The sequence below is a fragment of the Heptranchias perlo genome, chromosome 5, assembly GCF_035084215.1.
Source record: "Heptranchias perlo isolate sHepPer1 chromosome 5, sHepPer1.hap1, whole genome shotgun sequence".
Taxonomy (NCBI): Eukaryota; Metazoa; Chordata; class Chondrichthyes; order Hexanchiformes; family Hexanchidae; genus Heptranchias; species Heptranchias perlo.
The window spans coordinates 27,685,794-27,699,470 of NC_090329.1; the positions used below are offsets into that span (position 1 = coordinate 27,685,794).

At 48.5% G+C, this 13,677-nt stretch overlaps 1 protein-coding gene across 15 annotated transcripts in view; it reads right to left on the reverse strand.

Moving 5' to 3' along the window:
* Positions 1 to 13,677, reverse strand: part of LOC137321665 (regulating synaptic membrane exocytosis protein 1-like) — a 984,914-nt gene that overhangs the window by 476,894 nt on the left and 494,343 nt on the right. For all 15 annotated transcript variants that reach the window (XM_067984176.1, XM_067984183.1, XM_067984175.1 and 12 more), the window contains one exon: positions 405 to 515. In XM_067984176.1, the coding sequence (XP_067840277.1) occupies positions 405 to 515 (111 nt within the window). The remainder of the gene's footprint in view (positions 1 to 404; positions 516 to 13,677) is intronic.

Consider the following 13,677-nt stretch of genomic DNA (forward strand, 5'->3'; position numbering starts at 1 on the left):
CCTATTTTGACCTTCTCATATAAGACTGTATATGAAACTGTGCACAGCGTACTGAACTGAACAGTGGGTAAAACCTTATTCATTGCTCACTTATCTTGTGCATGCCACATTTTTGCAATTCTTATCAAGGTGAAACAAAATGCGTGGCCCTCATAACCTCAACTGATGACAGGCCACGTGTCATATCAAGCACTTTGTGGTGAGAAACATTCAGCCAACAGGAGCATTTCCGAGTTTCAACAAGGGATCTGTGCCATACAATTGATGGAACCCAGCAAGTACTTTGCACAGACTCAAGCATACATTTAATGTAAGGCTTCCCAAAAGAGATGGGGGTTCACCATTCAGAATCCAACTTCATTTTACTGACGGGTTGTATACAAATGCCTTTCAGAAGAACTCACTTTTAACCCAAGCAGTGCTCCGGATTCTTTTGGCATACTTGTTCTCTTGTTTAAAATAATACGCCCGATTAGACGATCTCCTTCTTTGGATGGTTGCCATGTAACAGGATGCTGTCAATTAGAAGACAATGATTAAATTACTAAGTGAAGCAGAAGCCAGAAAACAAAAACACATTCATTTCCAAAATCTAAGATCTAAAAGTTGCTGTGCAGAAATTCACAAATCTTTGCTGCTAATTAGTTTACAACTGAAGATAAGTGATCACAGTTCTCAACGCCTGTAGCTCCAGGAGACAGCAGAGACACGTGTTGTGTGGCACTACCACTGTGCTAAATGGGATAGATTCAGAACAGTTCTAGCAGCTCTAAACTGGGCATCTATGAGGTGCTGTGGGCCATCAGCAGCAGCAGAATTGTATTCCAGCACAATCTGTAACCTCATGGCCCGGCATATTCCTCACTCTACCATTACCAACAAGCCAGGGGATCAACCCTAGTTCAATGAGGAGTGTAGAAGAGCATGCAAGAAGCAGCACCAGGCGTACCTAAAAATGAGGTGCCAACCTGGTGAAGCTACAACTCAGGACTACATGCATGCTAAACAGCGGAAGCAATATGCTATAGACAGAGCTAAGCGATTCCACAACCAACGGATCAGATCAAAGCTCTGCAGTCCTGCCACATCCAGTCGTGAATGGTGGTGGACAATTAAACAACTAACGGGAGGAGGAGGCTCTGCAAACATCCCCATCCTCAATGATGGCAGAGTCCAGCACGTGAGTGCAAAAGACAAGGCTGAAGCGTTTGCAACCATCTTCAGCCAGAAGTGCCGAGTGGATGATCCATCTCGGCCTCCTCCCGATATCCCCACCATCACAGAAGCCAGTCTTCAGCCAATTCGATTCACTCCACGTGATATCAAGAAACGGCTGAGTGCACTGGATACAGCAAAAGCTATGGGCCCCGACAACATCCCGGCTGTAGTGCTGAAGACTTGTGCTCCAGAACTAGCCGCGCCTCTTGCCAAACTGTTCCAGTACAGCTACAACACTGACATCTACCCGACAATGTGGAAAATTGCCCAGGTATGTCCTGTCCACAAAAAGCAGGACAAAGCCAATCCAGTCAATTACCGCTCCATCAATCTACTCTCAATCATTAGCAAAGTGATGGAAGGTGTCGTCGACAGTGCTATCAAGCGGCACTTACTCACCAATAACCTGCTCACCGATTCTCAGTTTGAGTTCCGCCAGGACCATTCGGCTCCAGACCTCATTACAGCCTTGGTCCAAACATGGACAAAAGAGCTGAATTCCAGAGGTGAGGTGAGAGTGACTGCCCTTGACATCAAGGCAGCATTTGACCGAGTGTGGCACCAAGGAGCCCTAGTAAAATTGAAGTCAATGGGAATCAGGGGGAAAACTCTCCAGTGGCTGGAGTCATACCTAGCACAAAGGAAAATGGTAGTGGTTGTTGGAGGCCAATCATCTCAGCCCCAGGACATTGCTGCAGGAGTTCCTCAGGGAAGTGTCCTAGGCCCAACCATCTTCAGCTGCTTCATCAATGACCTTCCCTCCATCATAAGGTCAGAAATGGGGATGTTTGCTGATGATTGCACAGTGTTCAGTTCCATTCGCAACCTCTCAGATAATGAAGCAGTCCATGCCCACATGCAGCAAGACCTAGACAACATCCAGGCTTGCTTGATGAATGGCTAGTAACATTCGTGCCACACAAGTGCCAGGCAATGACCATCTCCAACAAGAGAGAGTCTAACCATCTCCCCTTGTCATTCAACAGAATTACCATCGCCGAATCCCCCACCATCAACATCCTGGGGATCACCATTGACCAGAAGCTTAACTGGACCAGCCATATAAATACTGTAGCTACAAGAGCAGGTCAGAGGCTGGGTATTCTGCAGCAAGTGACTCACCTCCTGACTCCCCAAAGCCTTTCCATCAACTGCAAGGCACAAGTCAGGAGTGTGATGGAATACTCTCCACTTGCCTGGATGAGTGAAGCTCCAACAACACTCAAGAAGCTCGACACCATCCAGGACAAAGCAGCCCGCTTGATTGGCACCCCATCCACCACCTTAAACAATCACTCCCTTCACCACCGGCGCACCGTGCCTACAGTGTGTACCATCCACAGGATGCACTGCAGCAACTCGCCAAGGCTTCTTCGACAGCACCTCTCAAACCCGCGACCTCTATCACCTCGAAGGACACGGGCAGCAGGCACATGGGAACAACACCACCTGCACGTTCCCCTCCAAGTCACACACCATCCCGACTTGGAAATATATCACCGTTCCTTCATCGTCGCTGGGTCAAAATTCTGGAACTCCCTGTCTAACAGCACTGTGGGAGAACCTTCACCACACGGACTGCAGCGGTTGAAGAAGGCGGCTCACCACCACCTTCTCAAGGGCAATTAGGGATGGGCAATAAATGCTGGCCTCACCAGCGACGCCCACATCCTATGAACGAAAAAAAACCATAATTTCCTAACACGCCCAGCGCGAACTGGACAGCTTGGGGTCGGACGCCCGTTTTACACCCCGCCCAATTTTACCTTCCATTCAAATCAATAGAGTCAAATCAGACAGGATGTATGACAGGATCCAACCCAAACCCACCCAGTACCTGCTCGGTGGGATATGTTAAATATCGGGGCTGGAGATTCTCACTGAGAGGAAAAGAGAAAGATGGTTCATTATCTGCGACAATGAATGTTGGTTTCCAGAAAGCTATTTGAAAATATTTCATTTGGCTATCATAGTACCTCTTGGATAAACGTAACAGCACTGATCAATATGTAGATTAACAGGGTGAAATCAGTTCACACAGGGTTAACAATTTGGGCTGATGCCACATGAAAGTCTGTGACCTCATACACTGCGGGCAATCAATCTCAGTGCGGACACACCCCGCTCAATCTCAGTGCGGACACACCCCGCTCAATCTCAGTGTCGACACACCCCGCTCAATCTCAGTGCGGACACACCCTGCTCAATCTCAGTGTCGACACACCCTGCTCAATCTCAGTGTGGACACACCCCGCTCAATCTCAGTGCGGACAGACCCTGCTCAATCTCAGTGTCGACACACCCTGCTCAATCTCAGTGTCGACACACCCTGCTCAATCTCAGTGCGGACACACCCCGCTCAATCTCAGTGTCGACACACCCCGCTCAATCTCAGTGTGGACACACCCCGCTCAATCTCAGTGCGGACACACCCTGCTCAATCTCAGTGTCGACACACCCTGCTCAATCTCAGTGTCGACACACCCTGCTCAATCTCAGTGTGGACACACCCTGCTCAATCTCAGTGTGGACACACCCCGCTCAATCTCAGTGTCGACACACCCCGCTCAATCTCAGTGTCGACACACCCCGCTCAATCTCAGTGTCGACACACCCCGCTCAATCTCAGTGCCGACACACCCCGCTCAATCTCAGTGTCGACACACCCCGCTCAATCTCAGTGTCGACACACCCTGCTCAATCTCAGTGTGGACACACCCTGTTCAATCTCAGTGTCGACACACCCTGCTCAATCTCAGTGTGGACACACCCCGCTCAATCTCAGTGTGGACACACCCTGCTCAATCTCAGTGTGGACACACCCTGCTCAATCTCTGTGTGGACACACCCTGCTCAATCTCAGTATCGACACACCCCGCTCAATCTCAGTGCGGACACACCCCGCTCAATCTCAGTGTCGACAAACCCCGCTGAATCTCAGTGCGGACAAACCCCGCTCAATCTCAGTGTCGACAAACCCCGCTCAATCTCAGTGTGGACACACCCCGCTCAATCTCAGTGTCGACAAACCCCGCTGAATCTCAGTGCGGACACACCCCGCTCAATCTCAGTGTCGACAAACCCCGCTGAATCTCAGTGTGGACACACCCCGCTCAATCTCAGTGTCGACAAACCCCGCTGAATCTCAGTGTCGACACACCCTGCTCAATCTCAGTGCGGACACACCCTGCTCAATCTCAGTGTCGACACACCCCGCTCAATCTCAGTGTGGACACACCCCGCTCAATCTCAGTGTCGACACACCCTGCTCAATCTCAGTGTGGACACACCCCGCTCAATCTCAGTGCCGACACACCCCGCTCAATCTCAGTGTCGACACACCCCGCTCAATCTCAGTGCGGACACACCCCGCTCAATCTCAGTGTCGACACACCCCGCTCAATCTCAGTGCCGACACACCCCGCTCAATCTCAGTGTCGACACACCCTGCTCAATCTCAGTGCCGACACACCCTGCTCAATCTCTGTGTGGACACACCCCGCTCAATCTCAGTGTGGACACACCCTGCTCAATCTCAGTGTGGACACACCCCGCTCAATCTCAGTGTGGACACACCCCGCTCAATCTCAGTGTGGACACACCCTGCTCAATCTCAGTGTGGACACACCCTGCTCAATCTCAGTGCCGACACACCCCGCTCAATCTCAGTGTGGACACACCCTGCTCAATCTCAGTGCCGACACACCCCGCTCAATCTCAGTGCGGACACACCCCGCTCAATCTCAGTGCCGACACACCCTGCTCAATCTCAGTGCCGACACACCCCGCTCAATCTCAGTGTCGACACACCCCGCTCAATCTCAGTGTCGACACACCCCGCTCAATCTCAGTGCCGACACACCCCGCTCAATCTCAGTGCCGACACACCCCGCTCAATCTCAGTGCCGACACACCCTGCTCAATCTCAGTGTGGACACACCCTGCTCAATCTCAGTGTCGACACACCCTGCTCAATCTCAGTGTGGACACACCCTGCTCAATCTCAGTGTGGACACACCCTTCTCAATCTCAGTGTGGACACATCCTGCTCAATCTCAGTGCCGACACACCCCGCTCAATCTCAGTGTGGACACACCCTGCTCAATCTCAGTGCCGACACACCCTGCTCAATCTCAGTGTGGACACACCCCGCTCAATCTCAGTGCCGACACACCCTGCTCAATCTCAGCTCCAACGCTCCCACTTCCAGGTTTAACTCAGGCGTGTTCGGATGCATGCGCACAACAGAAACCCAGAAGTCCTGTCCCCACTTAAAGTCGGCAGCCGATATTTCAAGAGCCAATTCAAGTACTTTAGGTACTTAACTTTTTGTGGATTCTGCAACAGAAATGGATTTAACTACTCCTGAATGTGTCTCCCGTGGCTTCTGAAACACACCTTTGAAACAGAGGCGAGTTGCAGCCGAAGCTCATTTGGTCCTTGAGTGACACATCTCTATAAAAGCTGAGGTACTGCACCTGGGCACTCAGTTCTCTCAGAGAAACATTTGGCTGGGAGTTCTTTGTTTTTAGACTGAGATTTCTTTGTTGAGACTGAGAATTCTTGTGTTCGGACAAATTTACCTACATTTTGGAGCCCCTCAAACTGACAAGATCAGGATGGGGGCGCAATGGAGGTATTCCACAGTACATTTAAGGAGGAGGCACATCACCATCGGTGACAGCTCCAGGGTGTCTCAGTGCAGGCATGTCGTGCAGTTCTGGGATCTGCAGTTGCACAAGAGAGAGGTGCACAACAAGGACCTGGAGAAGAGCAGAGAGGGGACCAACGGAGGGGCCGGGGTCGCAGGAGGCACTACCCACGAGAGTCTACAGCCACTGGCTGAGCAGCCTGGAATTCTCTGAGGAGCAGTGCCTACACAGGCTGAGACTGAGTCAGCAAGAAGAGTTGCTCCCAGCTGGATCTGGTGGCCACGTATTGCCCGTCGCAGTTAAAGTCACCACAGTCCTCAATTTCTTCGCCTCAGGATCCTTCCAGGGTGCCACCAGTGACATCTCCAGGATGTCTCAGTCATCTGCACAGGGGAGAGATGGATTGTTTCCCAGGGCATCCGACTACATCAATTTCCCTCACGACGACATCAGCCAGACTGAGAGGGCAGTGGGTTTTAACTCTCTGGCTGGCTTACCACGGGTGCAGGGCGCAATTGATTGCCCAATCGTAGCAATTCGAAGACCTCCACATGAACCAGGACTGTTCATAAACCGAAAGGGGTATCATTCCATCAATGCACAGCTGGTGTGCGACCAGGGGAGGAGGTTTCTGCAGGTGTGTGCCAGATTTCTTGATAGCTGCCATGATTCATTCATTTTGCTCGAGTTTAACATCCCGGCCCTCTTCCACACGGAAGACAGACTTAAGGGCTGGCTGCTTGGAGACAAGGGATAGCCCCTGCAGACATGGCTCATGACACCCGTGAGAAACCCCACCAATGAGGTACATCAGCGGTACAACGACAGTCAACATTACCACCAGGTCTCTCATTGAGCAAGCTATCAGAAAGTTGAAGATGCGCTTCAGGTGCCTGGATAGATCAGGGAAAGCCCTTCAGTACTCGGCAGCGAGGGTGTGCTGTGTCCTGCACAACACAGCGCAGCAGGGAGGGTTATGGGTGGAGGAGGTTGAATGTGCTCATCAAGCATCCTCATCTGGTGGCAACATTGAAGAAGAAGAAGAGGAGGAGGAGGAACATAGAACACAAGAAATAGGAACAGGAGTAGGTCATACGGCCCTTCGAGCCTGCTCCGCCCTTCAATAAGATCATGGCTGATCTTCTACCTCAACTCCTCTTTCCTGCCTGATCCCCATATCCCTTGATTCCCTTAATGTCCAAAAATCTATCGATCTGAGTCTTGAAAATACTCAACGACTGAGCATCCACAGCCCTCTGGAGTAGAGAATTCCAAACATTCACAAACCTCTGAGTGAAGACATTTTTCCTCATCTCGGTCCTAAATGGCCGGCCCCATATCCTGAGACTATGACCCCTAGTTCTAGACTCTCCAGCCAAGGGAAACAATGTCTCAGCATCTACCCTATCGAGTCCTCTAAGAATTTTATACGTTTCAATGAGATCACCTGTCATTCTTCTAAACTGTGCTCGTGCACACTTGTGAGTGGTGAATCACCAGGTGACAATTCAACTAACTGTCTAACATGACCCACCGAAGTGTGAAAGACAATGTGCCATATTGGAGTCATGCTGATCATTGGCAAGAGGTAGAAATACCCAACAAGTGCCAATATCTGCGCTGGCACATGACTGCAATTCCTTCTTTCGCCTGTAAAATCCATTTTTGCATTGGCCCTTTAAATGTTTTTCTTTCATTCGTTCATGGGATGTGGGCGTCGCTGTCAAGGCCAACATTTATTGCCCATCCCTAATTCCCCTTGAGAAGGTGGTGGTGAGCCGCCTTCTTGAACCGCAGCAGTCCGTGTGGTGAAGGTTCTCCCACAGTGCGTTTAGGAAGGGAGTTCCAGGATTTTGACCCAGCGACGATGAAGGAACGGCGATATATTTCCAATTCGGGATGGTGTTTGACTTGGAGGGAAACGTTCAGGTGGTGTTGTTCCCATATGCCTGCTGCCCTTGTCCTTCTAGGTGGTAGACGTTGCGCTTTTGGGAGGTGCTGTCGAACAAGCCTTGGCGAATTGCTGCAGTGCATCCTGTGGATGGTGCACACTGCAGCCACCGTGCGCCGGTGGTGAAGGGAGTGAATGTTTAGGGTGGTGGATGGGGTACCAATCAAGTGGGCTGCTTTGACCTGGATGGTGTCGAGCTTCTTGAGTGTTGTTGGAGCTGCACTCATCCAGACAAGTGGAGAGTATTACATCACATTCCTGACTTGTACCTTGTAGACTTTGGGAGTCAGGAGGTGAGTCACTTGCTGCAGAATACCCAGCCTCTTACCCATTCTTGTAGCCACAGTATTTATGTGGCTGGTCCAATTAAGTTTCTGGTCAATGGTGACCCCCTGGATGTTGATGGTGGTAATGCAGTTGAATGTCAAGGGGAGGTGGTTAGACCCTCTCTTGTTGGAGATTGTCATTGCCTGGCACTTGTCTGGCACAAGTGTTACTTGCCACTTATCAGCCCAAGCCTGGATGTTGTCCAGGTTTTGCTGCATGCAGGCACGGACTGCTTCATTATCTGAGGAGTTGCGAATGGAACTGAACACTGTGCAATCATTAGCGAACATCCCCATTTCTGACCTTATGATGGAGGGAAGGTCATTGATGAAGCAGCTGATGATGGTTGGGCCTCGGACACTGCCCTGAGGAACTCCTGCAGCAATGTCCTGGGGCTGAGATGATTGGCCTCCAACAACCACGACCATCTTCCCTTGTGCGAGGTATGATTCCAGCCATTGGAGAGTTTTCCCCCTGATTCCCATTGATTTCAATTTTACTAGGGCTCCTTGGTGCCACATTCGGTCAAATGCTGCCTAGATGTCAAAGGTAGTCGTTCTCACCTCACCTCTGGAATTCAGCTCTTTTGTCCATGTTTGGACCAAGGCTGTAATGAGGTTTGGAGCCGAGTGGTCCTGGCAGAACCCAAACTGAGCATCGGTGAGCAGGTTATTGGTGAGTGAGTGCCGCTTGATAGCACTGTCGACGACACCTTCCATCACTTTGCTGATGGTTGAGAGCAGGCTGATGGGGTGGTAATTGGCCGGATTAGATTTGTCCTGCTTTTTGTGGACAGGACATAGTATAGTATAAATTGCTATCAACTGTTCAAGTTCAATTGCTATCAACTGTTTAAGTTCAATTTTAAAGTTTAATATTTTAAGTTTCTGTCAGGCTTCAGCAGAGAGAGCTGCTGAAGTAAGTTAATTGGTCAGCTAGATTAAACTGGTTCCTGAAGGTGGGGCAGGCCTGACTCATCTGAGTCACAAACTGTAGAAATACAGGGGCCTGTCAGTGCTAACGGAGCATGGAGTGCAGCGGAACACAGAGTGAACACTTCAGAATTTGGTAAGTGTGGGAGTTCGGTGAAGTGGGGGAAGAAGGTGCTGCTTTGCCTTGCTTTTCCTAACTTTTTCCGCAGAGTGGCGGCGGACCTGAGCAGCAGAAGACTGAGAAACTGAGAGTGGGGATAGAAGCAGCAGGCCTGCAACAAGAGACAACTACTGTGCGACGTCACAGGTGAGGCAGGAGAGTCCGAGAGGTGAGCACAGTATAAAAGGAGAGACCGAGAGCGGGAGGAGAGTCTGAGAGGTGAACGCAGGGTAAATCTAAGGCAAGTCATGGCAGCACAGCTCGCACCCATGATATGCTCCTCCTGCACTATGTGGGAAGTCATGGATACTACCAGTGTCCCTGGTGACCATGTGTACAGGAAGTGTGTCCAGCTGCAGCTACTGGCAAACCGCATTTCGGAGCTGGAGCTGCGGGTGGATTCACTGTGGAGCATCCGTGATGCTGAGACTATCGTGGATAGCACGTTCAGTGAGGTGGTCACACCGCAGGTAAAGATTACTCAGGCAGAAAGGAAATGGGTGACCACCAGGCAGAGTAAAAAGACCAGGCAGGTACAGCAGGAGTCCCCTGGGGCCATCTCCCTCTCAAATAGATATTCTGCCTTAGATACTGTTGGGGGAGATGGCTTATCAGGGGAAAGCAGCAAGAGCCAAGTTCGTGGCACCACGGGTGGCTCTACTGCACAGGAGGGGAGGAAGAGGAGTGGCAGGGCTGTTGTGATAGGGGATTCAATTGTAAGGGGAACAGATAGGCGTTTGTGCGGCCGTAAATGTGACTCCAGGATGGTATGTTGCCTCCCTGGTGCTAGGGTCAAGGATGTCACGGAACAGCTGCAGGGCATTCTGGAGGAGGAGGGTGAACAGCCAGTAGTCGTGGTCCATATCGGTACCAACGACGTAGGTAAAAAAAGGGATGAGGTCCTGCAAGGTGAATTTAAGGAGTTAGGAGATAAATTATAAAGCAGGACCTCAAAGGTCGTGATCTCAGGATTACTACCAGTGCCACGTGCTAGTGAGTATAGGAACAGGAGAATAGACAGGATGAATGCGTGGCTGCAGGGGTGGTGTAGGAGGGAGGGATTTAGATTCCTGGGACATTGGGACCAGTTCTGGGGAAGGTGGGACCTGTACAAGTGGGACGGGTTACACCCGAGCAGGACCGGGACCAATGTCCTCGCGGGGGTGTTTGCTCGTGCTGTTGGGGAAGGTTTAAACTAGAGTAGCAGGGGGATGGGAACCTTAGCGGGGAGTCAGAAGGGAGTAAAGTTGAGAGCAGCAAGAGAGGGGAGGACCCAGGGGAAATTTACAATACAAATCGTACTAACAGTTGTTCAAGAACAAGTGAAAGGGAAAAGCATAGAGCAGCAGAAAGAAAGTGTACTTTAGACACTACAGATAAAGTGAAAACGAGAAGGTGTAAGGCAATTATCCCAGCATCAAAGCTGAAGGTCAGACTCGGGTGTGTGGCCCAATTAAAAGTTCTATATACAAATGCATGGAGTATAAGGAATAAATTAAATGAACTACAGGTTCAAATTCAAATTGGAGGGTATGACATGATAGCTATTACTGAGACATGGCTGCAGGATGGTCAGGATTGGGAATTAAATATACCGGGTTATAAGGTCTACAGGAGAGATTGGGAAAATGGAAGAGGGAGAGGAGTAGCCTTAGTGATTAGAGATTAAATCAATTCAATGATAAAGGAGGATATAACGAGAGGTAAGCAGCCAACAGAGACCTTATGGGTTGAGAAATAGGAAAGGATCTAAGACTATAGTGGGAGTTGTATATAGGAGCCCTGGCAGCAGCTCTGAAGTGCTAGATTGTATAAATGCAGAGATTAGACAAGCGTCTAAGAAAGGCATAGTGGTTTTAATGGGGGACTTTAACCTTCACAGAGATTGGGGAAAGCAGACTAGCAACTGTCAGAAAGGTAGTGAATTTCTTGAGTGTGTCCAGGATAGTTTTCTACAGCAGTATGTCCCAGAGGCAACAAGGGGGCAAGCCATACTAGATTTAGTAATGAGTAATGAACCAGATTTAGTTTACAGCTTAACTGTGCGTGAACATCTATCCAATAGTGATCATAACATGATCGAGTTCAATGTAGTGTTTGAAAGGGAAAAAAGTGAATCAGCTGCTAAGATTCTAGACTTGGGTAAGGCCGACTTCAATGGGATGAGACCGAGACTGTCCACAGTAAACTGGGCAAATCTGTTAATGGGTAAAACAACTGATGATCAGTGGGAAATGTTTAAAGAAACATTTAACGTGATACAGAATTGGTTTATACCTCTGAGGGACAAGAACTCTACTTGCCAAAAAAAACAGCCATGGACAACTAAAGAGGTAAGGGACAGTATAAGACATAAGGAAAGGGCATATAAAAAGGCAAAAAATAGCACAGATCCTGGCGAATGGGAAAGATACAAAGATCAACAAAGGGTCACAAAACAGATAGTAAGAGCTACAAAAAGAGAGTATGAAAAGAAACTTGCAAGGGATATCAAAACCAATACAAAGAACTTTTATAGTTATATTAGGAAAAAGAGGGTGGTCAGGAGCAGTGTTAGCCCCTTAAAAACTGAAAGTGGGGATACTGTCATTGACAATAGGGAAATGGCGGACATGTTGAACAATTACTTTGCGTCAGTATTTACAGTCGAAAAAGAGGATAGCATGCCGGAAATCCCAAGAAAACTAATATTGAATCGGGGACAGGGACTCGATAAAATTAACATAAGTAAAGCAACAGTAATGAAGAAAATAATAGAACTAAAAAGTGACAAATCCTCAGGACCAGATGGTTTCCATCCCAGGGTTTTAAAGGAAGTAGGTGAATACATTGCAGATGCCCTAACTATAATCTTTCAAAGTTCTCTAGATTCAGGAACTGTCCCTCTAGATTGGAAAATTGCACATGTCATTCTGCTTTTTAAGAAAGGAGAAGGAGGGAAACCAGAGAATTATAGACCAGTTAGCCTAACATCTGTTGTGGGGAAATTGCTGGAGTCTATAATTAAGGATAGGGTGACTGAACACCTCGAGAATTTTCAGTTAATCAGGGAGAGCCAGCATGGATTTGTGAAAGGTAGGTTGTGCCTGACAAACCTGATTGAATTTTTTGAAGAGGTGACTAGAGTAGTGGACAGGGGAATGTCAATGGATGTTATTTATATGGACTTCCAGAAGGCATTTGATAAGATCCCACATAAGAGACTGTTAGCTAAGATAGAAGCCCATGGAATCGAGGGAAAAGTACGGACTTGGTTAGGAAATTGGCTGAGCGAAAGGCGACAGAGAGTGGGGATAATGGGACGGTACTCACATTGGCAGGATGTGACTAGTGGAGTCCCGCAGGGATCTGTCTTGGGGCCTCAATTATTCACAATATTTATTAACGACTTAGATGAAGGCATAGAAAGTCTCATATCTAAGTTTGCCGATGACACAAAGATTGGTGGCATTGTAAGCAGTGTAGATGAAAACATAAAATTACAAAGCGATATTGATAGATTAGGTGAATGGGCAAAATTGTGGCAAATGGAATTCAATGTAGACAAATGTGAGGTCATCCACTTTGGATCAAAAAAGGATAGAACAGGGTAGTTTCTAAATGGTAAAAAGTTAAGAACAGTGGATGTCCAAAGAGACTTAGGGGTTCAGGTACATAGATCATTGAAGTGTCATGAACAGGTGCAGAAAATAATCAATAAGGCTAATGGAATGCTGGCCTTTATATCTAGAGGACTAGAGTACAAGGGGGCAGAAGTTATGCTGCAGCTATACAAAACCCTGGTTAGACCGCACCTGGAGTACTGTGAGCAGTTCTGGGCACCGCACCTTCAGAAGGACATATTGGCCTTGGAGGGAGTGCAGCGTAGGTTTACTAGAATGATACCCGGACTTCAAGGGTTAAATTACGAGGAGAGATTACACAAATTGGGGTTGTCTTCTCTAGAGTTTAGAAGGTTAAGGGGTGATCTGATCAAAATTTATAAGATATTAAGGGGAACGGATAGGGTGGATAGAGAGAAACTATTTCCACTGGTTGGGGATTCTAGGAGTAGGGGGCACAGTCTAAAAATTAGAGCCAGACCTTTCAGGAGCAAGATTAGAAAACATTTCTACACACAAAGGGTGGTAGAAGTTTGGAACTCTCTTCCGCAAACGGCAATTGATACTAGCTCAATTGCTAAATTTAAATGTGAGATAGATAGCTTTTTGGCAACCAAAGGTATTAAGGGATATGGGCCAAAGGCAGGTATATGAAGCTAGATCACAGATCAGCCATGATCTTATCAAATGGCGGAGCAGGCACGAGGGGCTGAATGGCCTACTCCTGTTCCTATGTTCCTATGGACAATTTTCCACATTGTCGGGTAGATGCCAGTGTTGTCGTTGTCCTGGAACAGTTTGGCTGGAGGCGTGGCTAGTTCTGGAGCACAAGTCT